Source organism: Dunckerocampus dactyliophorus, chromosome 7, assembly GCF_027744805.1.
Source record: "Dunckerocampus dactyliophorus isolate RoL2022-P2 chromosome 7, RoL_Ddac_1.1, whole genome shotgun sequence".
Lineage (NCBI taxonomy): Eukaryota > Metazoa > Chordata > Actinopteri > Syngnathiformes > Syngnathidae > Dunckerocampus > Dunckerocampus dactyliophorus.
In genome coordinates, this window is record NC_072825.1 from 15,237,369 (window position 1) to 15,261,457 (window position 24,089).

Consider the following 24,089-nt stretch of genomic DNA (forward strand, 5'->3'; position numbering starts at 1 on the left):
AAAACCTGACATGAATATCATGGTTCTATTGAGTGGTTCTGATAGTTAGTGTAACTGCATCCTGTAAAATTATTTGCAGGGGAAGTCGATGTGCTGTTTGCAAAATACGCATACAACTTCTGCTACACAAACAATATTGACGTAAAGCATGTTGAAGTACAGCAACTTTGAAAATCCACTAAAAATAACAATCCAATCCAATCACAATCGTTATATTACATGTCCGCTGCCATCACATACGTTAATTAGCATAGGTAGCGCCTTCTAACACACACTAGGTGCAAAGAAAGAAGGCTATGGCCAAGGCTGTAGTTATTGGGGCAAATTAACCACGTAACTAAAACATCCATTCATCTATCTTCTATGCCGCTTATCCTTTCTAGGGTCGCGGGTATGCTGGAGCCTATCCCAGCTGACTTCGGGCGAGAGGCTGGGTACACCTTGGACTGGTCACCAGCCAATCACAGGGCGCATATAGACAAACAACCATTCCGACTAAAACATTATTAAGTTAATTATGTATTGATATCTAAAAATCATGTAGTGTCTAAATCATCATGATTGTTATCACTGATATATATTTTGGTGACTGCAAGGTTTTATTTGCCACCATTTTTCATGAACGTTTTTCTCTTTTTACATGGTTTTGATGATGGGGCGGGGACTGAACACATGTAAAGAACAAACAAGTTTTGAGTACACCTCAACTTTAAATTTTAGCTCCCTTGTCAGGTTTTTAGCCAGCAGGTTCGGAGAATATACATTTTGTAGCAAAAAAATGACATCCAAGCATCACTAAGTGCAGGGACTATACACCAACATACTGAAGGTTTAGTCTTAGTTCAGTTCCTCAAATGAGTTTGTTATTACTGCACTACAGAAACTAGTCGACGCTGCTGAACAAGCCTGGTCGAATTAAATATCGTAGTAGTGGTCCAAAGCCTGTCAAACATAATAAGAATGAAGTTTTTAATCATGATTTATAGCGTGAAGGGTTTTGTTGTAGCTAAACTGTGTTACCTCGATTGTCACGCATTTATTACATTGCTTACCTTCATTCCCATTCAATGCATTAAATAAGCGCATTAAAAATATCCACCGTTTCCTATGCACAAACACACATCGACATACACACACATAAATAACTGTGTGAATGTATTTGTGTCTAAAGGTCCAGACGTCCCAAACACAGAGTAATTGGTTGTAAATTAGGAACTAAATCAGTAACTGCACACTGTCATTTCTAATAAAAACATCCATCTCTTTCCTTCTTTTGTGTTTCCGCTTTTGTGCCAGTCATTTTGTCGTTAATTTATTAGCATCGCACTATTCCTTTTACTCTCTGCGTCTTTTGTCCCCAAACTGGTGGGGTCTCATCATTTTAACTAACAGAAGGTTCCTAGCTTATTAAACCACATGCTACAAGTCAACATTTTAAGAAAAGAATGAAATTGTAAGTGAACAAGGGATGTGGCAACACTTAACACACTGAGGAACTAAGTACACAAAAATACATACTTAAAGTGCCGAGGGAAAGTGCCGAGTGGAAGTTAAATGTTCCGATAAATGTTCAGTGTTGTTCTGTTGAACAGTAAATACAATCCTGCAAAATCTGACTGAAAATATTACATACTGTGTATTTATGGCAATAACTGCAGTGTGTAAAAACACACATTCAGTTTGTATTAATTCTGTTTTCTCACTTCTTCTCTTTTTCAGGTTGATCAATCACAGCAGAGTCCTTCCAACAGTGTTTCATCTCATTATGGTAAGAAAAAAGTCTCACTTAATTAACTTGTGTATTTCATTCAATCCATTCTCCAAAAAAAATTGTATTATGCTGCCCTACAGATCAGTTTCTCAGACCACATTAAAAATAAATAAATAAATGTATACATAATTTATTATTAATGTATTATATATTTATAAATATAAATTATATTTTTTTATTACCGTCTGAGAGTTTTGATATTAGAACGTTTTTAAATCATCTCGTTATGTTGCAAATCAAACCAAAACTATTGTTTTATGATTTTCTTTTTTTTATTTTGCCATGGTCATTAGGCGACGCACTTTTGTGTCCCAACCCACCAGTTGAGAATCACAGTTACAGTGATCTCTCGCCACATCGTGCTTTGAATTTTGTGGCTTCACTCCATCACGGTTTTTCCAAATATATTAATTAATAAAGCATGCTGCTTTGTGGTTGACTACAGCCTATTATTAGTCCAAAAATATGCATATGTAAACAAATTGTACGTATTTCTGGCATAAATTAAGCATTTTTAAGCATAAAATGGCTAAATGAACTAAAAGCATTGGTGGGAGCTGGGACTAACATTCTGATTCTCCCGATATTGTTACAATTTTTTAACTTTTGATTCCTAGTTTTGATGCCATGCCCACCGGACTGGAAGAAATAACCGCAAACACCAACGAAGAAGAAGGGGCTTAACTTCATTTAAAAAAAAAAAAAAAAGAGTGCTCAATGCAACATTTGTAACACACTGACATTATGCAAAGGAGAGTGCACGACCAACATGATTTAACACCTCCGTATTCATGGTGTGCAAATAACAGTGTCCCATCTTTGATGCGCTACGTCGGACTTCCTCTAAGCAGTCAGAATCAGGGAAGTCAAACAATAAATGACGTCTGTCTGATGCCAATCTAACAGGGGGTTTGAAGATGCCCACTGATGCGTAAATAAAGGGTGAGAGCCACGGCTACATAGCAGTGCAGGGCTTCCAACCCACACAACACGCTTCCGCCTTCAAAATAAGAGCGATGTGCACTACATCCTGTTTACTTGTAACTAAATAAGGATGTCATAAAAATAGCTTACACCAACATTGAGGCAGCAAACAAAGTATACTAGTGCTATTACGGTAGTTCAACTCAAATATCTAGCTAACGTTAGCCTGTGTACTTTTCATAGACAAACCTTTTACAAGTTGTTTGTTTGAAATTCTGCACCCAGGTTAGAGCATAAGCAACTGCCTGCAGTATCACACACTCACGAACACATCAACAACAGCATATGTGGAAATGTTTTTTCATGAGCTTTTCAAAAGTAAACATCTTTTATGAAAGTCTACAACTGTGGAAAAACTTCAGAACATTTCTATTCGAGTTGAATGGTTTGATATTTATTTGTATATACTGGTTGAAAATAGCTCTGTGAGAAATTCATATTCAAGTTGATATTCATATCATTCATTCATATTCAAGTTCATGTCATTAAAAAATTCCTGGCGAAGTTCAGACATTTCATCCAAAAACAACTCTGGTTTGCGCCCCTATTTCAACCATGCAAACTTTTATGATCCTGCCTCTTAAATGCATCGGAATCGAGAATCATGAGGAGCCAGAATCGAAACGAGGAATCGGAACTGGAATCTTTCACATTCAAACGATGCCCGACCCTACTTATCACGGGTGGGCGTGGAACCCATTAACTGTAATAAACGATTTGTGGGGCCATAAATGCTGAATCGCGACTGTCCACTGTATTGGTCATCATAGGGTTTCAGTGTACTGTCCATGCATTTCTGACAGCATCAATTGCATCTATTTTTGTGGCTGGTGAGTGTACTGTACTGTGTCATTCTTTCTGTTGACATATACTTTGTCCTCCTACTTTATCTTCCACTTGCTCCATAAAACCTTCATACTTGTATTCATGTAAATGAGTCTGAGTGGTGTCAACCTTTTAGAGAGCAGTGAGTAGTAAGAGTCAATAGAGTGGAAATATAGACTGTGCTATTAAGATCTCCCTCACACCAACAACAAGCACTTGTGTGTTATCAGCCAAGCACAACAAAGCTTCCAGTATACTATTTATTTTTGACCTGCCGCTTCGTCACTTCTTCACCTTTATGTATACACAGTCAATCCACCTTTCAACAAGTACACCATAATCTTTTTTTGTCAAACGTATACAGTTGTAGGAAGGAATTTACACAATGCAGTATTCATATCCACACACACACACACACACACGTACTTCCACATCCTCACTAAATAATCAGTGTTCTGCGTGGCTGCCTGCCTTGTTCCAACTAGCTGATTCAGAATGTTAAACACCCTTTTTCAACAGTCTGATTAACTCCTCGCTTGATTGTTTACCCCCATCCGAACTGGTCACGTCGGGGTCCATTAGTGTCTCCTATATATCTCCCACTCAGATTGATTTATACTGCCAGAATCATTCTGATCTGGATTGATTGCGCCTGTCACTGGTGATCACACCAGCCATGGCTAAAGTGGTCTAATTGTATTGTCCAGATGATGAAGTAGTTCTCTTGCAGACATGAAAAGACTTCAGGAAGCTGACTGGGCTTCACAAGTGGTTGATTGTTGTGCCTGAGGACACAGAAGAACATTTGGAGTGAGCCAATGTGATTGATATTCACTGCGACTGCGATGATCAGATTGCGGCTTACATTGGGTGTTCATTTCTGTCCTTCACGATACAATCCACACTAATTCACAGCATATAGGACTAATGATTGACCTCAAGGTAGCTGTCTGGACCCTTTCCAGCCCTATATGGTAAGCGTTAAGGGCATAAAACTTCATCTTAATGGTATATTGATGTACTTTTATATGGGTATAGTTACGGGGCATGACAGGGTTTGCTAACATATCTCCTTTTGATTTGCTGTCAGAAGTAAGATACCTCACTGGGAGTCCACCGAAGCTGTGTTCAGCTGGCCTATGCGAGTAAGGAACTCCAGAGAAGGCCATTAAAAAGCTGACGGATGGATACCGAAACTGGGTTCTATACTGGCACCGGTGCTGACGTTAACAGTAGCAACCAAAGCTATTGGTGCCTCATTTTGGTGTTAAATTAATGCAGACTCACCCACCTGCAACAAATGCTTGAAGGTGATGTTTTGCTAGGAACGTAAAGTCTCGACAGAGGAACACAGAGTCTGACGCTCTTATTTTTATTTTTTTTACTTCATTGTCCACCTCAATACTCCAATTTATTGATCAGTTTCAACACAACGCACACATTTCACGGTAGTGCTGTCCACTAGCAGCAACACTTCCTCAATCAACCAATCCCAGTCACGACGAGCGGGGTGCATTCACGAACAGCAGACATCTAAAACGCACAAGCAGCTACATAAGCAGGTCGTTGTTTTTTTTCACATTTTTTGTGTTCCGTATTGCCACTGGTTTTGCTGTGATAATTCTGACAATTCATTTTGTAATTTAATTTATATACTTGAACATATTGCATTGTTAGAATTTTATTTATATTACTGAAGTATTTAAATTACTATTCTGTTCGACTTGCATGTCACAAAATTTTGTAAAAAAAAAATAGAAAGGCACTGTTTTGGTTTATTATATATAACATATACAAATTAGGACTGTCAAATAATTTTTTTTTTTTTTTTTTTTTTTTTCCCACCTGTCCTGTCCAGCCTTTAAAGCAGATAGAATTGTAGATCTAAATGCCGTCAAGTGCTCAACAGATTTACTCTGCCAGGGAGAAGTGTGATATACACTTCCCCTGTCATACAAAATTTATTCGACCTTGATGCTTGTTATAAAGCACATTTGGAGCGACCGGACCGGAGCAGGAGGGGACAGAGCAGAAGAGAAAAGGAAACAATATCAACAACCACAATGACGAAGCTGTCAATAACAATCACACATAATAGCAGTCATGAAATGATGAACTATGATAGTGATCACAATGACAACACTGCATTGAAACAGTCACACATAATAGCAGTCATGAAATGATGAACTATGATAATGATCGCAATGACAATGCCGCATTGAAACAGTCACACATATTGTAGTAATGAAATGATTATCCATGATAGTGAACAGAATGAAAAGTACTGTAATGCACATCATTGTAAAAAAAAAAAAAAAACAAATATATATAGTCATACTGCTGATATCACTGTCGCTGAGGTGTAAAAAAAAGGTGTAAAAAAAAAAAGGACTGTCAAATAATAAAAATTTGTAATCAGATTAATCACTGTTTTCAAATTAACTTATGATTAATTGCTATTTGCAACTATGTATGAAATATGACAATTTTTACTTTTTACTTTATATATATATATATATATATATATATATATATATAATGTATTAACAGCTCCAAATGAACTGAAAATTTAAATCAAGCTAAAAGATAGCACAGTCTAATTACCCAACACTAGTGTCTTTAATAGTAGCAGAACATTTAACCACTTTAACCGTGGTATTACGAGCAGTGAGGGGTTGCGTTCAAAGACACCACGTCATTTAAGTTGAATTGACATGTCTTGAGTGTATTTTCCAGGATTTCCCAGCATACTTAAATGCAGCAAATTGCTGCTGTGCTATTGGGAGTGTCCGTGAATGCATCTCTCTGTCGTCTAGTTACAATGAGGAAGTGTCCTTCCGATGACGAAGGGACAAGAGACATGTTTATTGAGTTGGAGATACATATATGGTGTTTGAATAGCACAACTGTTGATGTGTTCAGGTCAGAATAAAGTTATAAGAGTGCCAGACTCTGTGTGACACTACACTGTGCCTCCGTCTGTTGTCATAACAGAGAGGCATGGCTTGCAATGATGCGTATGAGTTAATTACGTAAAAAAAATTCAAGTAATTAATGACATAAGTTAGTTACCGCCGTTAACGCGCTATTTTAGACAGCCCTGATAAACATTTCTATTTTTCTTTTTGAAAGTACTGGTTTGGGCACCAGTACCATTTCAAAAGTACAGATTTGTCACCGGTGTTGGGAAAAAATTTAAACGATACCCTACATGCATGACGGACGTCTTTCCTGTCATTATGCTTGGCTTTGTGCTCTTATTGCCACACCAAAACAGCCTGGCTACTTGGTGTTGGGGTAGGGTTCAAAAGTCACTAATTCCATATAAAATATTGTTTTGTTGTCCAGACTTGTCTCTTCACAGTTCAAGGGAGTGTTTCTATGCTGTCAAACCCATGGTCACGCTTTTCATGGTTGTCCTCTATGACTAATTAGCTGATAAAGATCAAAGTAAATGTGTTTTGTCATTTGTTGTTACTGACAGGCAGGTGGTTTTAGGTGCAACTTGATGTAATTGTCTTCCGCCTCAGGCTACCGCAAACATGATGAGCACCAGCCAGGCTTATCAGGCCATACAGAGATCATACTGATGCACACAGACCCCGCAGGCAGCCTGGTGTATCTCACAGAGGATCAAATCATGAAATGAGGGCAGGAGGAGAGAAGTGAATTAGGCGGGACACGAGAGAGTAAAAAAAAGAGAGGATGAGCAGAAAGAGCAGGGCAGGAGAAGATAGGAGGTAGGAGAAAAGTGTGAGCTAAGTTCTTTAACGTTCTATACCAGAAAATCAAGGTGTCTTTTACGATGAGGTATTTTACAGGATACCTTTGATTGTGGATTTGTGTGCAATAATTTTCATCTTTTCCTCTCTGCAGAACAACAGTAATAGAACTGGTGGGATGGTGCAGAATGCAGTTGCCTTGCTGTGTAATCTAAGTGAAGACTCAGTTTTGGACATGGAGCCAGACCACCAAGAAGGTACTGTATATCAACAGTAAGGTTCATAGGGAGGAACTTATCTCAACAAGTGAAGTAAACTCTTGCATACATCTGTTAGGCTAATGACAACGATAGTCAATTCAAAGAGGGCCACTTAATCCTGGAGACATGCCAGTCATTGGTCTAACTGTGCCAGATCTGGCGTTCATTCATTGTTTGACAAAAACAAAAATTGAAACAAAAGTGAGTACACCTCTCACATTTCAGCCATCATTTTTATTACAGTATATCTTCTCAAGGGTCAATACTATAGAAGTGAACCTTAGTTCTCAAACTTTTTACAGTCACATACCTCTTCAGACATTTGACCTGAAGCCATGCACCCCCTACTCCTGCACACTTAAAAAAACATAAACGTTTTTATCTTAATTAACTTGAAATATTGAACATAATTCATTGGTTAATTAATTTTATTGCAATTCTGGGTCAAAAATGTGTCTTTTGCATGGTCACATTTTGCTAAAGTTTCATATGAAGACTGATGGTTGATGGTGATGATGGTTCAAAATAACATTTTGCTATATTTGAGGCATTCTATCGTCAAGGTAACACTGTAATAACGGTAGAAATAGTGCTACCTTCACTACCATACTAGCTTGCGCAGTTCCACCAAAATCCTCAGAATCACCACAAATCATCTTTCTACTTGATGCTCCTTTTGTGGTAATTAAATTGCCCGTTATCATCAGTCACTTTCTGCTCTTTGCTGTCTTTTTTTTTCCCTCTCTTCTCATTTTATGTGGTCTTTGCTTGTAGCCATGCTCCCCTTAACCTGACATCCACTTTTGCTATATGCTCTATAGTATATGATTACCTTCTGCACTCTTTTCTTCCCTCTTTTTTCGTCCTGTCCCATTTTACCCTCTCCTCATCCTATATTTTGCACTCTACTTCTTTCTCCACCGCCACCCCCCCAACCCCTCCCTTTTGGTTGGGGTTTACTGTAGATGTGGCAATGAAGGGAGAGGAGAAGTAGGAGGAGAGAAGAGGAGAGAGAGGAAGTGTGTATAATTGGCTTTTTAAGGTGTGACAGAGAGAAAGAGAGGGGAAGGGGGCAAGTGAGTGTGTGTTTGTGTGCTGGGAAGCAAAGAAACAGACAGTGTTGAAGGGGGAAATAGGAAGGCGCTTGTGTTGTTTTAGCCAGAGAGGGGATGTGTGGAAGTGTGGCTGTGGATGCAGGAGCACAAGCTCCTGCGTGTGCGTGTGCATGGGGTGTGTGCGTGTAAGGAAGGAGGGAGAGAGGAGATGAGGCTTATAATTGGGCAGATTTGCCTCTGACTGAGATAATACCCCCTGGGGAAGTAAGACAGAGGGACTAAAGCGAGAAGGATGAAGATGTGGAGGAAGAGCACAACTGAAAGATGGGGGAGCCGAGAGGGAGCCAGGAGAATGAAATAGGAAGTAAAATGGGTTGCAGAGAGGGGACAGTGAGGAAGAATACAATACAGAGTAAGGACGAATTGAAGTGGGGGCAATGATGGTGGAAAAAAGTCAGAAAACAGTGAAACTTGATGGTGGTAGGAGAAGCTTCCAATGCAAACGTACCTTTATTACAGCGTACATTATTATGACACGTCTAGTTGAAGTGCATGCAGGAGGCAAAAAAGGAAAACGTCGAAGCTGCATGACACTGATCAACCTTTTGTAGATACATTATCTTAGAAATTAGATCTTACATGGTATAGGACACATGTTCTTTTCTCTGGCCTCAGATGCATGGCAAGATGAATTACAATATGGCCATTCATTAAACAAGTCTTCAGGGGCTCTCTATGTGTCTAGATTTTCTTCAGGTTTGATCAGGTCTTTTATATCAGTGAGAGGCTCTGTAGAGCCCTGTGAAGAACTGTTAACAAAAGTGAGGAAAATTTTGTATTTATTTTATTTTATCCGTCCATGTTATCAGGCCACTTCTAGTTTCAAGGAGAAAGACATACAAAAACGTGACTGTTTCATTTTTGTTGCTGTGACCAGGGGAACGTTTGCCAAAGAGATAAAAATAATCTACGGACAAAAGTGTAAAAATCATTGTACACCAAATGTATTGCTGTTGGTCCACCCATTTGTTAATTATTAAAGGGATAGTTCAGATTTTTTGACATAAAGTTGTATGACATCCCCATCAGCAGTGTACTACAGCAACAGTGACTTACCCCCCCCCCCCAGTTGCTGGGGCCATTTACTGTAAGTAAAGAGTTTTTCTTCTCAAAACAATGTATTCAAAAGAGTAATATTTTGCATCACAAAAATGCTTCCTCAAAAAGATTAGACCTCACAAAACGTTACATTTGTCTCCCGCCGTATCCCTGTTAACTGTCGCCGGCCATCTTGTTGACGTATGTCTTCCACAGCGGAAGAAGATGCACGTGTCTTCATCACATACATGTGAATGCACAGGCAACAGTGCGCAGGGATACGGCGGGAGAAATATATAACGCCGAGTGTTTTGTGAGGACAGCTTCCATCAAGTCCTGTGTATTTACATGTGAATGTAGTGACCTTAGAGTTTGCAGAGGTAAGCCATGCATAATGATATCACCCAAGCTCATTAGGCAAAGGAGGCTAACACTAAGAGCCAGTTATAGATAGCAAAATGACAAAGAAAATGCAATGGAGGCTACAAAAGTTAGAAATCTGTACAATGAATAACTGAAGCACAAATCACAATCACACAAAAAATGTATGCAAGACAGGCAGTAAATAATACAACAGATAAGCCACATACGCAACATACGTACAAGTACTGCACAAACAGGCAGCACCAATTATATAGCTAAGCCACAGAGGCAGTAATATACAAAATAACCCAAACAGGCAACATCCAACACCAATAATAAAAAGCTAGGTTGCTATAAGAAATTGATCATAATGACTAAGATGGAAATTACTTTCTTAACAAGCTGACAGAGTTGCACTTGCTTTTATCGTCCCGTTAAGCACAAGAATATTCTATAGCATGCTTAAATCAACTAACCCAGATGATGCACACAAGTTATGTAAGGAACTTCAACAGTATATTTAATTGACCATTGGTTTCCAGGTTTCTCTGTCCCCAACAAAATGATCTTGCTTTATAAATAGTCTAAAGTGTTGTGGAATCACTATTTTTAACTTGGTTTTAGTCCAATCCAAAGTAGGACAGATAAAACTTTTTCTTTTTTTATTCATAACTTATTCTTAGCCCTCAAGTGATGTGTTGTGTGTGTGTGTGTGTGTGTGTGTGTGTGTGTGTGTGTGTGTGTGTGTGTGTGTGTGTGAGAGAGAGAGCGAGAGAAGAACATCTGGTATACAGCTGACTGAAAGGAAGCCATGAGACAAACATAAGTCTGAATCAACAACAACAACAACAACAGGAAGTATCCAGATAAATTGATCAATACAAAGACCAAAAGTGAGTGAAAGACGCTGGGTCTCAATCATCAATATGTTGTGTGTAACAGTGATCATCTGCTCAGTCCAGCCCTACACACACACACACCGAGGCCCAAACCCACAACCACAAATCCTCACCAAAAGAGAGTTAAGTTGAGCAGCGTTAGCCAGTGAGCCAAAAGCCCCGAGCTGTCATCCCACTGTCCAGCAGAGCTCTTAAGGCATCTTTGCATAACGAACTATTGCACAGCCTCACTAGCTGGCATCCATTACATGTGCACACAACACTCCAGTCTTATACACTTATAGGCATTATATGCTAATTAGGTCCACACCTGGACAAATGGACTTAAGAACACATATTCTTCAGAAACATTCTAAAAGCAGACTAAAGATGAATAATATAATGCTATACAACTGTATAATCAGTAGTAGAATCACAGCAATTATAATAAACTGTCGTAACTAGGGATGGGAATCGAAAAACAGTTCTTTTTGAGAACCGGTTCCTGGTGACTATGTTTACATGCAGTCAATATTCGGGTCAAGGTCAATATTCCAGTTTATGAAACATTCAGAATAATGCGTTTACTTGCGCAATGCGGGAAACACGCACGGATAACGTCTCGACACACGGAAAACGTTATGACGCAATTCACGTCATTTCTGCTTCTTCATGTTTCCAAAACCAACAACAACACTGGGACGGCAGAAAATGAACGTCTTTGTTTGCGTTTTGGTGCTGGTACTGACCCACCACCAGTACTTGACACTATTCTGTCTCACTTTCTTCATTAATGGGATGTGAGAAAGTGAAAGAATAGGAATTGGAGCTGGAGCTGTGCCATCCACATCCATGCAATATATCCCCAGACCCCCCCTGGACACTTTTGAAGATGCCTTCGTACAAACCGTGCTTCGCAAAACTGCTTGGTCACCTTCTGATAGATTTCGCTATTGCGGTACTTTCTACTGTAAATAAGAAACATAATGTTTCTGTCTTTCACCACAGTAATAAGGTGGCTTGTTTCCCCCACGCTACAGGGATAAAACCCCAAGTGTGGGGTTTTGCGTGTCATCATGTTTACAAGTAGTTCCTGCCAAAGACACAAGATTCCTTTCGAATAGAACATGCGCAGAACACCAACTAATGTTCCTTTTGATCGGGATATCCCAATAGGCGTATACATGACCCGATTTTCGATATTCGGGTTTTTCAAAAGAGTTATTGGTGTTTACATGGCCGTGCACAACCAGGTTATTGCTAATATTCCGGTTATGATAGGGTTATTTGACTGCATGTAAACATAGCCAGTGTTTCAGTTCTCTGGAATCGTTTGCCAATTTTGCAGACTATTCCCTTATCAATGACAACAGGGCAACTTGCAATACTTGCGAAGTGGATATTTCATCAAAGGGAGGAATACTACCAGTATGCAGAAACATTTGCACACACAGCATGCAATAACTTTGAATGACTGTCGTTTTCAGTTTGTGTATGCAGACGGTCTCCACAGCTGGAGACACCACAAGAAGCAGATACGGCTATTTTTCTGCATAAAAATTGTCAATTCTTCATAGTTGCACATTGCAGTCAAGTCCATTGGACTTGACGTGATTGTATTTGTCACTGGATGACGTAGTTTTAATTTGGAGTGCTCAGCTCATACTGTATATCTTTTTTAAAAAGGAGAATTTCTATTAGAAAAATGTTGAACATGTTACTGGACATTGCTGTCTGATTGCCACAGAATAGCTTGTTGTTTTTTGCTCATTTCTACAGAAGAATATTTATTCTATTATTATTATTATTATTATTATTATTTTATATTTATTTTAAACACAAATTCCTCCCAGCAGCTCATTGGGGAGCCCTGGGCTGTGGGCTTCTTCAGACCTCATTGTTGGGTTTGTAAGGTTGTGTTACTTCTAACTAAACAAAGTTGATGCTAATCAACCCGTTTGTTCTTCCTTTTTCGATCGGAATCATAAAAATGTTATCAATTCCCAACCCTAATCATAACACATTTAAATGTGTGTGTTTTTTAAGAAAACATACTGTACATTGTTGAATTCCACTTTCATCTTAAAAAGTGCAAATAAAAATTAGTTCGTAGTGAGGCCCATTCTAAAGTGCACACCAAAAAAGTATTTCTAGTTTTGAATGAATGATGTAGCGAAATAACTGTTATAGATTATTATACTGCTAAATGTGTCATTTGGTAATGATTGTTGATTCGTGGTGGTTAAAGTTTGGTGACACGAGAACCACACTATTTTTATACATAACCATTAATTAAACTAACGATGACTTAAAGTGCTCATGACACCATAAAATGTTTGAATAAAGTGATAAAAAATAAATAAAAGTCTTCATTTCATGAAACGTTCTGTCATACTGCTGTCATCCTCCAGTAAACAACTCTAAAATACAGTACGAGCAGAGGCCATATAGGGGGTAAACTTAAGACAATTCCAAGGACCCCTCACTGACGGGGGCCCCAAAAAAATACGCACAAATTAATATATTTTACATTTATTTTAATAAATTATTATTTTGCTATCTAGGTTGAGATTTTTTTTTTCAAATATAGTCATAAAAGGATTCAAAACACTCTCTCTGTTTTTACTTGTTTTTGGCGTAAAATATCCACATTGACTAAAAAAAGTCAACATCCATATTGACCGACCACCCTCCCACATCTGCATGAAATGGTCTGTTCCTACCTTAGCTCACAGACTGGTGACGGTGCTTCGGAGCAGCGAGAGCGCTGCAATGTTGCCTAGTACTAAAATCCAATTTTCAAAAAGGAAAGAGACAGAGGAGAGAGAAAAGAGGCAAAAGAAGGAGATTGGCTAGTACAACTAGGGTTGCCAAACGTATTTAGAAACAAAAGTATGTATTTTGCTTTGAGTTAAAACGGGGACACACTTTGTCCTTTATTGCCATGAGAATCAAAAATAGTCTGTAAAATGTCAATGGAATTAATGAATGAAAATTTACAACAAATACGAGCGAAATTAAGCTGCGGTTATCAAACACCCTACGGTGAGTTTTCTGAACCGCGCCATCTAGGCTGTAATCTCATGTCGGACGCTTTCCGGCAATCAGATTCATCAAAACACATGGTCATGGCCATGGTCACACAGCAAAGCGAAGAAAGACAAATATCCACAACAATAATTCACTGATACTGCGTTGTGATGAGTAGTTATTAATACATTGCACATAGTTACTACTAGTCATCCCTCGCTGCATTGCGGTCCGATCATCGATCCTTCACGCTATTGCGTTTTTTGAAAATTAATTAATTAATGATACCTTTTTTGTGGTCGACTATGGCCTATTATTCGTAAAAAAATATATATATTGAAAGACAAGTAATATGTTCACTAGGCGTCAGTAATATAACACTGATGAGACATCTCTTTACATTACCTTAACTTGCAGCCAGTTCGACATGACATAGTGAAACGTTCTCCTACCATTTCATGTAGAAGTGGTACATTGTTGGTTTTTTACTTTGTCCTTCTTCCCCTACTCATTTTCAAACCTATTCTTATAGATCAGATTTTTTGACATGAAGTTGTAAGACATCCCCATCAGCATTGTAGCCCAATAACAGCGACCTACCCCCCACTTGGTCTCCTAAGTCCAGTTCTGGTCAGATTTCCGTGATGAAGAACGTAGTTCCACTTAGTTGCTGGGGACAGTTAGGTAAAGAATGCCTTAAAAAATAAAATCAGACCTCAAAGAACGCTTGGCGTTACATATTTGTCTCCCGCCGTATTCCTGCGCACTGTCGCCTGTGCGTTCATGTGTATTTGACGACGAAGACGCTCGCATCTACTTCCACAACGGAGCGCCGCAGCCATCTTGTTTACGTAAGTGTTCCACAGCAGAAGAAGATGCAATTGTCTTGCAAAAAAAGGCGACAGTGCGCAAGGATACGGCAGGAGACAGATATAACACCAAGCGTTTTGTGAGGTTTGAGTTTTTGGGAAGGCATTTTTGTGATGCAAATGTTTTAATCTATTGAACGCATATTGTTTTTAGAAGCCAAACTCTACTTAATTGGAGATGTCATACAACTTCATGTCAAAAAATCCGAACTATCCCTTTTAAGTTTGGAAGAAATAAATTGGAGGCTAACTAGGTAGCTTGCTATTGTTAATGCAGTGGCTGTCTCTTGTGTCACTTCAGAGACCCCGTAGCCTGCGTATAAGCGGTGCACAATGTGGTGTAAACATATATTGCCGGAGTGTACATCTATGTATGGCAGATTCATGTTCGACTGGATGGATGGATAATAGGCTGATGTTGACCTTTTTTTTTTTTTTTTTAAATGGCATGCAATCAACCCACATTACCTTCGAGATACTACAACAGCAAGGAACTTGCCTAATGCTATCGGTGATTTATTATGTTTTATTATTGCTTATCATGTCTACTATATTAGGTAATACGAGTATAAAGGTGACTACGGGGTGTTATTTAATGTCTACAGGGCTCTAATAATGTGAAAAAAATGTTCTTAGAAAGTCTTAAACAGGTTTTCTGTACTCTAAATACCAAAATATTTTGTATATTAATGTTGAATTCTACTTCGCGGAAATTCATCTATCGTGGTCAGGGCTGGAACCCATTAATCACGATAAAAGAGGGATGACTGTATATCACTTTTGAAAGCTAGAGCTGCCTCCGCTTGTTGGCAAAGCAGTTCATTGAGCATCTGATATAAAACACATAACAAATTGCCCAGAAAAGGTATACTGTTTGACTGGCAGTGATTGCAAGAAACAAGACGAGGGACAGCGGTCCCTGTTTAGCTTGCCTTAAAATTTGCCAGAAAAACCCATACTGTTATTGTAAGAGTCGTAGAATATATCCAGGAGAAAAAAATGTGGATTTACTTTTAGTTTTCCGCAGTCTTTTGGGTGTTTGACTTGTTTGTTTATCTCCGTCCGCGTCGGTACTCGTGTTTTCCTTGAGTCTGAGATGAGGAAAGATAGTCGGGACAGCTGATGGTAGAAGCACCCTCCGGTAATACACATTCTGTCCCAAACGTTCTTTTATTTGAGGCACAGTATCAAAACAACTGTCCTCGAAATGTTCCCAACATAACACAGAAGAATCTGTTTCGGCAGTAGGCGTCTTTTGGAAATGTGAACAGGTTTACTCCGTCTGCTCGAGTGTTTGAGCAAAATCCTGCCACGCAATGAGTGGACATAATATAAAAAAAAAAACACAACAGAAAGTCAACAAAAACGCACCACAAGAATATGAACACACTGTATTTCATACATAGTTCCAAGAGGGAAGGTTCTTGAAGTGACATAACTTCCTCCTCCTTCTCCAGTCTCCGACAGGATTGTTTTCAGTGGCAAAGAATGTAAAAAAGGATAAATATGTCAACATTCAAGCACACATCTAACACCGAAAATATGCCTTCCACTGTTATTTTGCAAAGCAAAAATAACAAGATTAACGTGTTTTGGTGTCATGATCACCTTAATTAGTCGGACTGTGTGTTCATACACTATAAATGCATCTGAGAGCATCCCAGCCAGGGGAAAATCTCCTGTGTGCACAGCATGTGTGTAGTGTGAGAACATTTCAGAGACAAACGCCTATAATAGCCACGCAGAAGAAATAATGTAATCTACTGTGTCCTGTTGAATTAATCAAGCAAAAACATGGCTTTGCACTTTAGTAAATGCCACTGGTTCTTGTCGTAGCAACAGATAGTTGCCTTCTGACACGTGGGTGGGAACGGAGGAGCAGAGCATGTTTTTACCATGAGTATTACTTTTGCTTTGTGCTGACACATGTTCCCATTCTCTACACTCCATAGTGCTCTTTTAATATAGATTTTCTTTGCACAGGAAAATCTGAAGTGAGCAAAAGAGAATGGCCTTCATTATGTACACGAACTATGGTGTAAGAAGAGAGCACATAACTCTAACAAAGAATAAGAATATTGCCAAATATGTTGGTTATGAACAGAAATGTAATGTTTTTTCCCCATGTTACAGCGTTAGGTTGAATTGTTTCTGTAATCCGTATGCAAACAAACAAGGAAGTAAACAGATATCACCCGCAGCCACGAAATCCCCTCCTGCTTAGTAGAGGTAATTAAAATTACACTTATTCAGGCTCAGGTATACTGGTACGTTTTCTACTTAGTGCAAACATAAGGAGGGATTTAGTTTGGCAGATGTTCAATGAGTCTGTTGGTTGTGTTTAAGCTTCCTCTCTCTTATGGGAGTCTTCTCCCTGCACATTCACAAACAGGCCTGACTGTGGTTGTTGTGAGCACCCTCTCAGACGCTGTAATGGTCCACCTGGATGGTGAAGCTGCCGGGAGGAAGGTCAGCCATCTTGTTTTGCAAGCCTTGCTGGAAGTACTCCACAACATCTTGAAACAGACAGCAAATGTTGTGCGCTCAGCACTGCAGGTATGACCACACATAATGTACATCACATACAGTTGGCAATTCAGCCAATGTGCTATTTTAAAGCCTCAATAAATGTAATACAGTGGCTTATATCGATAAATGACTCGGAGCAACGCTATGTTGTTCTGCTGCGTCATGCTACGTTGGGCCTTTATAATACGGATTGATTCACCAATGCCACAGACACAATCATAAAATCAACTTCCTCAATTGTGCGTCCTTGTATCCCCAAGGTCAAATGTGTGTGTGTGGCAATTGAAGTGTGCACTGGAAGCTTCCAGGTTTAAGCAACCGCAATATCGAAGTTGTGTACACAAGGGAAAGCGGATGAAGCACTGAGTACCCCCCCCAACACACACACACACACACACACACACACACACACACACAAACTCACTCACAGCAGACACAGAGGGGCCTGTCTGGTTCTGTCCCTGCGGCCTCATTATCACCACTGGCTTTGTCCTCAGCTTGCCTCCCTGCACACACTCACTTTTACTCTCTCTCTCACACACACACACACACACACACACACACACATCAGCCCCCATCTCCCCATAGTGTGCACTTCAGCCCAAAGCATACATATTAATGCTTGGACAGGGAGGTGGAGGGGCTAAAGGGGAGGTATGGTAGAAGCCTGGGTGGAGGGGAGAAGGTACAGAAGAGGGAGGGACAGAAGTGGGGAAAAACAGCAAGCAGAATGTTTAGCAAAAATCAATTCTGAGAGAAATGCAAGGCTCATTAAGAAGAAAAGTTCTGGCCCGAACAAATTCACAAGCTCTGGAGAGAAAACAACTTTCCCACAGTCACCATCTACTTGTCCAAAGTTGAAGAGAATTAGAGAAGATTCATCACCTGACTACAACTAATTTGCTTCATCTGTCAGGTCAGTGAGAATAAGAGTCAGATGTGAGTATAGCGAGTATAGTAAGGGAATAGGACAACTTCAGTAGTGTTAAATGCAACACACAAACATGATTTTTGATCATATTTCCTCTTTTAGTCTGTGTGTGTTTGTGTCAGTCTGTCAGAATGTGTCTTGGCAGGTCTCTGGATCCATCATTATTGACTGTCAAATCTTTATAAATGATTTAACATGTATGTGTGTGTGCGTGTGCGTGTGTGTGTGTGTGTGTGTGTGCTTGCATGTGCGTGTAGAGCCAGAGGCTATCTTGTCCAACGGCAGAGACGGATGCGGCAGAGAAGCTGCTCTTTGCCTTCAGACCTCTGAGCCAACTCAGCACGCACCTCATTCACATGGTGAGGAGGCCAACACTTACAAAGCTTGTGTATGTTGTGTAAATGTCTTGCATGCATAAACTGTTTTTGCACACTACAGTTATCCATTTATCTAGTGTGGGCAACAGAGGAACTGGAAGAAAGCAATCAATGGAAAAAGAGAAACCAAGTCAAACACTAATTCTGCAATATTATCCCACAATAAAGCATTGTATATCCTCCAGCGTCACACAATCACCTTCCTCTTATCCACAATGTGTTGAGTTTTATGTTAGGCATATCTTTGGCAACACAGCAGCTTTTTTCAGAATAACGCTGATCCATATGCGCCCCTCTGTGTAGCTGTCCACTGAGAGCCAAGAGGTGTGGGAGGAGTCCATTCAGTGTCTCTCGCTGCTGGTCCAACTGTATGGAGGAAGTCATGACTGCCTGTCACCTTCCTGTTTACGTAGCTTCTCCCGTGTGCTTTGCACCGACGTGCATAACAGGGCTCCCCAAAGTCAGCGCACAACACTCAAGATAATCAAACGGCTGGTGAGTATGACACTGACACACACACACACACACCAGTGTTTCCCATGCATTCATTGTCATAAATTTGGACCACCACAAATGGATTTAGAGCGACACTCCTTATCAAAATGTTAAGACCAGTTGAAAAATTGCAAGAATTTACATATTGCAATGTTGGATCTTTAGGAGGTTCCAAGTTGAGCTTGCAAATGCAAAAAGAATAAATGGGAGTGACACACCAAAAAAAATGTGAGTGAACAATTTATTACAAACACACATTAAAGTCAAATAGGCTGAGCAAAAGTTTAAGAGCACAGCATTTAAACGCCAAAATCTTGGCAAAAATGTCAATTCAATGTCATTTTCTGTTACGTATTCACACTGTCATGATCTCTTGATGGCAAAGGCAAGAAAGCTTTCTCTCTGAACACGGTCAGATTGTTGAGCTGTACAAGCAAGGCCTCTTGCAGCGCGCCATTGCTGCTGAAGTTGGACGCAGTAAGGCAGTTCTTCTTCAAAAGATCCTGAGGGTTATGGAACAAAAATGTCAAATGGTAGACCCAAGTCAAATTCACCAGCTGACACAGTACGATCATCAGCCCAAATGAAGGAGATCCCACCTGAGATGTTTTCCACACCGCACAGTAGAGGGGCGCCATCATGATCTGGGGGGCTTTGTCCTTCAATGGAACAATGGAGCTTCAGGTTGTGCATAGGGACTTTAAATGGAGGTTGGCTATTTGGAGATGTTTCAGGGGGCATCCCTCATGACTGAAGGCCCTTGTCTGTGTGGTAATGACTGGCTTTTTTATCAGGACAGCGTTGCAGTTCACAATACAAAAGGACTTCCTCCAGAGGAATATGTCACTCTTTTAGGCCATCCAGCATGTTCCCCTGATCTAAATCCAACCGAGAATATTCGGAGATGGATGGCAAGGGAAGTTTACAAAATCAGTTCCAGACAGTGGATGCTCTCCGTGAAGCCATCGCCACCACCTGGAACAATATTTCCACTAACCTCCTTGAAACACTGGCATCAAGCATGCCCAAACCAATTTTTAAAGAGATTAACAAGAATGGTACATACATTACTGAGTCCTTTTTTGAAAATGTGATTTGTATTTTATTGGGGTTTTGTTTTTTGTTTTTTTAGACAAGGTCTTAAACTTTTGATCAGCTGATGAACAGCAATAAATTGCTTACTGAAAACATTTTTCTCACATTTTGAAGCTCTACTTAGAACATCCTTACGCTCCTCCAACAGTGCAAAATGCAAATTCTTACAATTTTTCAATCGGTGTTAAAATTTTGGTCAGGAGTACCTGTTCGCCGTCACTCATGAACACAATATAATGGAACTGTCTGTGTAACTCCATTTGTTAACACAACTCATATAAAAGTTTTGATATTTGACCATTTTTTTCTCTTAAGACAAATGGCTAAAAAGTTTTCTCTAATCTGATTATCAATCAGCCGGTGGACCACAGACATTCATTATCCACAACATATGCATGTGCACTGAATTAGTTCCAGTGACTTACATTCTCTCTGCAACACACACCTACGTGCTCAGAGATGTGCTTGCCCTTCAACAAAGGCTTTTTAATTATCTTTCATTGATTTTAGGCCTCTGTTAATCTCAATCAAAGACCCTGCTAATGGTTGGGTTAAAAAGGAGGGGCTGTTGGTGGGATGAATCAAATCTGAAATGTTGCAATTTCCATCTTGTCTTTTTTTAGTCACAACTTGGAAAGGTGTGAATAGAATGCTAATGAAGGGAAGAGGGATTCATGAAAGGTTGTTGGGGAAACTAGCAATTAATTGGGCAGTTTGGTTCTACAGTATTCACTTTTCAAAGTCAGTACTCTCCCTTGAGTAACTAAATATTGGATGTATGCACTTACCGGTTACAGGTATCTTCATTGGTAGATACATTTGAGATGTGAGGTCTAGGTCACACGGGGGCTCCAAAAAACCTATATGTCATGTGTGTTTTATTTGTAAAATTATGCTGTTTTTTCACTACTGCTTTTTAGTCTCCTGTTATGCCCGGAGGCCAATAAAGTGTCTGAATATTCAAAACAAATGTTTAACCACTGTAAACGTGTGCATGTATGTCATGTATACTATGTCAGTGACAACCAAAGAAAATGTACAGTTGTCGCTGCCATCTTGGCTGTGATCTCATGTGTAGGACCCTTTCCGGCAAAACACAGCCATGAGCCAACAGCAAAGAAGAAAGAGAAATATTCACAACAATAGCATTCACTGATATTGTGTTGTGATGAGTAGTTATTAATACATTGTAAATTGTTACTACATACATGTAAACATTTGTTTTTCAACATTTACAGAATAAGCACTGTCAGCTGGCATTACAGTCGTTCCTCGCTACGTCGCGGTTCGAACATCGCTCTCCTCACATTGTTGCGTTTTTTCAAAAATGTATGAATTAATAAGTGATCACTGTTTTGTGGTTGACTATGGACTATTATTAGTCAAAAAATATTTTAAAACAAATGATATTTACTATTCTGGACAGTAGGCATCAGCAATTTTACACTTATGAGACATGACGTTATATTACATTACCTTAACACTGATAAAGTGTAAAAAAAAAAGTTTGCCTCCCATTCCTTGTATATGTGGCAAGTTTTTGGCTTCTTACTTTGTCCTTCTTCCACTACATTTGAAACACTTTCTTATGTTTAGAATAAATAAATTGGAGGCAAACTAGCTAGTTTGGTAGAATGCAATTGTAACAAGGGTAATTTAGCCCTTGTTTTAAAAAAAAAAAGTGCGGAGTGATCAACTCACTCTAGTGACAAAAGACTCTTTTATTCCTGAAGCCTTCGACAGGTCTGCCCAGAGGACCTAGGAGACAAAGATCTTCGCTAGGGTGAGATGATCACTCCATACTTTTGTGCGCCTGAACAGTGGTTCACAGATATTTTGAATATTTAAAGTCATAGAAACACAGTATTAAACTAGGGCTAAATTACCCTGGTTACACTATGTTTAAAGCCGTGTTTAAAGTCTCATGTGTCTCTGCAGTGATCCCGTAGCATGCGAAGTGTAGCGTAAACAAAGAATAATAGGAGTGGAAAGATGACTACAGGGGAGTTATTTCATGTTTACTGGACTCTAATAATGGTAAACATTGTATTTAGAAAGTCATAAACAGGTTTTCTATGCTCTATCTACAAAAATATTCAATTTATCAATATTAAATAATATGTCGCAGAAATTCACATATCGTGGTCAGGTCTGGAACCAATTAACAGCGATGAACGAGGGATGACTGTATATTAGTTTAATATTATATTAGTTAATCACTTTTTTCAGGCATACGCACGTCGATTTATACAGCAATGCAGACAAACCTAAACAGACCTATTAATTTATCAGGGATTTGACTATAGTCTTTATTTCCTCCTGAACCTTCATTCTTCATTTTGATCTATGCTGGTAAAGTTTGGGAAGGCATTTTGAGTTCACGGCCCACAAAACCATGCTTTGATGAGTTTGGTGTAGAAGACCGTGAGAACCCTGACATCGCCCTCTGTCAGGTCAACATCAGTGACCAGCAGGGCCGCTATATTTTCTTCCATTTTCACTTTCTGTAAGAACAGTGATCACATGACTGCATACTTTTGTCAATACAGTTTATAAGAATAAGAAACCTTTTATTTTTTTGCACTAAAATATCTATTGTGGATATTAAAGTATTTATACTTGGTCTTAACTTTAATTTCTGAGCCACCATCACAGACGAGACGAGACGTGTACTCATGTAGCCAAAATAATAGGTACCTTGGACATGTCAGAACTTGTGGCGAACCCTACAAAGGAATTCAGCAAATGTAAAAAGTGGACTACTTTAACTGAACCAACTTCTGGGGGGATTTCCAAGGACCACAATGGCCACAGGTTGTGTGTTTGTGTGTGTGCGTTCAGCAACTTTTTTTTGGCAAATGTCCAACTTAATTAGTGTAACGTCACTCAGCAGTGGATTTTTAAGACTATTCATGAAATGGATCGAGTGGCACTACATTAAATTACTTGGTGAAAATATGGTGGAACCTCTAATGTCACTGGCACTAAGCTGTTTTAACATACAGTCATTTTCTTTAGGTGCAGAATATAGATGGATCTGATTGGCTGGAATGTCCTGAAGGGGAGGAGCTAGTGAGTCAGCTGCAGGACATTACCTCATCCAACAGGTTAGTGATTATAGTTTTCAGTGTCAGGCGGTGAGGGCCTTCTCTGCCAGCCAAAACATTATCAAGCGCACTGACCTCCATTTTCAACTTAAAGTTCTCATGACTCCAAAACACATGTTAATCTTGTTTTCGCTGTTAAAAATTACATTGAAAGGCATATTTCCTATGGCAGATGTGTGTTCGAATGTTGACTTATGTAAGGGTTTCGTCACTAAAACCAGTGTTTTTCCGGAGTATTGAGCAGAATGTGGAAGTGACGTCACACCCGGGACGCCCCCTCCATTGTTTCAATTGTTTTTGTGTTGTGGTGGCCCATTTTTTCTTGTTTCTGTTGTTGTTATACATATTTTTTTATATTATGACTGACCATTGTGCGGCAGGCTTTTGCTCAAACACTCAGCAGAAGGAGTAAGCTTGTTCACATTTCCAAAAGACCCAATTCGCTGCGATAAATGGACCAGGCAAGTACAACGAACACGAGCAAAGTGGACACCGTCAGATTTGTCGGTATTGTGCTCGGCACACTTCGAGGACAATTGTTTTGATACTATTCCTCAGTTAAAGGAAAGTAAGGAGTATGTTTGTGTTGCCGGAGGGTGCTTTTGCCAGCGAAAACACAAGCCCTGACGCAGACGGCAATACAAAAAGTAAAAAACCCAGATGTTCGACAGTGGAAAAGCATGCCAAGGTGACACCTATT

At 39.4% G+C, this 24,089-nt stretch overlaps 1 protein-coding gene across 1 annotated transcript in view; it reads left to right on the forward strand.

The window, feature by feature from the left end:
- ulk4 (unc-51 like kinase 4) overlaps positions 1-24,089 on the forward strand; it is a 103,315-nt gene that overhangs the window by 65,906 nt on the left and 13,320 nt on the right. Inside the window, exons 31-36 of the mRNA XM_054781063.1 lie at positions 1,720-1,768; positions 7,457-7,559; positions 17,248-17,411; positions 18,573-18,674; positions 18,996-19,187; positions 23,301-23,389. Coding sequence (XP_054637038.1) covers positions 1,720-1,768; positions 7,457-7,559; positions 17,248-17,411; positions 18,573-18,674; positions 18,996-19,187; positions 23,301-23,389 — 699 coding nt within the window. The remainder of the gene's footprint in view (positions 1-1,719; positions 1,769-7,456; positions 7,560-17,247; positions 17,412-18,572; positions 18,675-18,995; positions 19,188-23,300; positions 23,390-24,089) is intronic.